This window comes from Suricata suricatta, chromosome 17, assembly GCF_006229205.1.
Source record: "Suricata suricatta isolate VVHF042 chromosome 17, meerkat_22Aug2017_6uvM2_HiC, whole genome shotgun sequence".
Taxonomy (NCBI): domain Eukaryota; kingdom Metazoa; phylum Chordata; class Mammalia; order Carnivora; family Herpestidae; genus Suricata; species Suricata suricatta.
In genome coordinates, this window is record NC_043716.1 from 33,891,205 (window position 1) to 33,893,641 (window position 2,437).

General features: G+C 48.1%; 1 protein-coding gene across 4 annotated transcripts in view; it reads right to left on the reverse strand.

The window, feature by feature from the left end:
* Positions 1–475: 475 nt before the first annotated feature.
* Positions 476–2,437, reverse strand: part of KAT7 (lysine acetyltransferase 7) — a 31,397-nt gene continuing 29,435 nt past the window's right edge. For all 4 annotated transcript variants that reach the window (XM_029927524.1, XM_029927523.1, XM_029927521.1 and 1 more), the window contains one exon: positions 476–1,275. In XM_029927524.1, the coding sequence (XP_029783384.1) occupies positions 1,174–1,275 (102 nt within the window). In that variant the 3' untranslated portion in view covers positions 476–1,173. The remainder of the gene's footprint in view (positions 1,276–2,437) is intronic.

Consider the following 2,437-nt stretch of genomic DNA (forward strand, 5'->3'; position numbering starts at 1 on the left):
ATCCCAAAAAGGAAATGGAGGAGGAGTTCTTGGAAGGGCACGAGCACTTCATTTTAGGAGGGAGGGTGAGGCACTGGTGAAGGAGCCAACGCTGGCGGGGGCGGCCACTCTGCCCTGCTGAGTCAGGGGCTGAGAGGAGATCCGGAACTCATTTGTGATCCCTTCCTATTTCTCCAGGGAAGTTCAGGCACAAATCAATGCGACGCGGGCAGAAGGACGGGGCGGGGGCGCCAGACCAGACTGGCAGGTCCCAGGGGAAGGTCTGGGCAGTCTAATGACCCAGGCAGCGTGCAGCATGACAAGGGAGGACCGGACAGTTTTTGGCACCTGCAGATGTAAGTAAGACGGGGCGGGGAGTTATGAGAGGAGAAACACTGAGGCCTGGGCACTTTCCCATGAGGCCAAGCAAAGCACTCATCTCCTTCCACCAAGACACAGCCGGGCAGGTGAGCCCGAAGGACAGAATCACCACTTCTCAATCCTCCTCTCCATTTCATTCCGATAAATCATGGGCTGCTACCAAGACGAATCCCTGGGAAAGTCTAAAAAAACCCCTTGTCTCCGGTCAGCTGGACACTGATCAAAAAAACAGGCCTCTCGATAAAAAGGGGCGGGCAAAATGTCGTGAGATAAAATCCAAAGGGAAGGGAGCCCTCCCAGCACGCACACCCAAGTGTTACCCCTTCCCTGCTCGTCCAAAGAAAAAACAAAAAACAAAAAACAAAACAAAACAAAAAAAACACGTGAAAGGAGTAACTGGAAAGGTCCTGGTGGCGGCAACCGTTATCTGGAAGTCTGGCGACCGGGCAGCAAGAAGCACTATTACAAAGTTCAGAAGACACAACACAACCTCATGGGGCGAGGGCACGAGGAGAACCAGTGACTGGACAGGCACAGTACCAAACAGAACACCTTGGGTCAGTGCTACAAGGGATCTGCGCTCAAGTCGACGAGAGATCCCATCCGGGCAACCTCACTGAGGCCGAAACAGCAGTTCCTCAGAACCAGCGTCCGCAGTGTACACGGGGCTCGGAGCCAGGACAGTCCTGAGGGGGGTGGCCTTCCCAAAGGATACTGTACTTGCCAATCACGAGAGCAACAGAAATGACAGACAGATCCCTAGGGGACGGATTCCTACTGCTGGGGTTCGCTGGCTCAGAGTAACAGGTCACTTTAAGTGCCCTTGGGAGGGGTCCATTTTAAACAGCTGGGATCCATGGTCTTATTGGAATTGGATCTTTTGGCCTCTTTGGCAATCCACTCATCGATCAGGTCCTGGGGGGGGGGAAGGGCGAGAGGACAGAAAAAATTATTACACGCTCTCACCGCAAATGTCTTTATATAGCTTCCAAAATGCTATTCAGTCGAGAAGGAATCCCCAAAAGTTTAGTGATACACTAAGGTATGAAAGAGGGGTCAAAATACCTTATGCTTTACAAAACACATTGCTACAAGATGCATTTCTTCCTACTGTTAATCATTATGCGTCTTCCCTTATTACACAGGCGTCAACTAAAACAGATTAAAAGTGGGCGTGACTGGACGTGGCATTTGTTAAAGGAATTTACAGGCACTTCCGCGAGTGCTGGAGCCCACCTCTATGGATGGGCAATTTTTTCCAGTCGAAGGAAACCATCTAACAACCCACGTGCTGTGTGACACAAAGGGGCTAAACTGGGCTGCTCTGCTTGGGTCCTTCCAATTTGAGACAGGAGCTTACCTGAAGCTTCCGAGAAGGGGAAGATAGGAGCCAAGCCTAACAGGCATCATTGCATATGAGGGGGAAAAAAAAAGACCCAGTAAAAGGTGCATGTAAGCACACTTTGAGAAGAGAAGGCTGGGGGCGCCCGGGTGGCTCAGTCGGTTATGTGTTCAACTTCGGCTCCAATCATGATCTCACGGTTCGTGGGTTCAAGCCCCACATTGGGCTCCGTGCTGACAGCTCAGAACCTGGAGCCTGCTTCAGATTCTGGGTCTCCCTCTCTCTCTGCCCCTCCTCCACTGACACAGCCTCACTCTCTCTCTCTCAAAAATAATAAACATTTACAATACAGTATATACAATGACACTCCAAACAGAAAAGCAGAGTAAAAACTCAAAACACCAACTTCTATTTCATGTAATTAGACTTACACAGAAATTAGAAGGTTAAGTACCAACTAGTTAATCACCTAATTTCACAGCTATCTGAAGTGGCAATCGTTGTATAGCAGCTTATCTATGATACATTCAAGATACATGTAAATGACGGAAACTAATTGCATATGTTATAAAAATAAATTGTGTCATATTAAAAAAATAAATAAGTAAAAAGGTAGCTACTTTTTTGCATGGACCTCAAGTATATTGCAGTATAGAGGTGGAATTTAAAGAAAGGTATTAAGCAGGCTGTGTTTTAGCTTATGGGCAAGTAATAAATTGTATCATGTATCTTGAA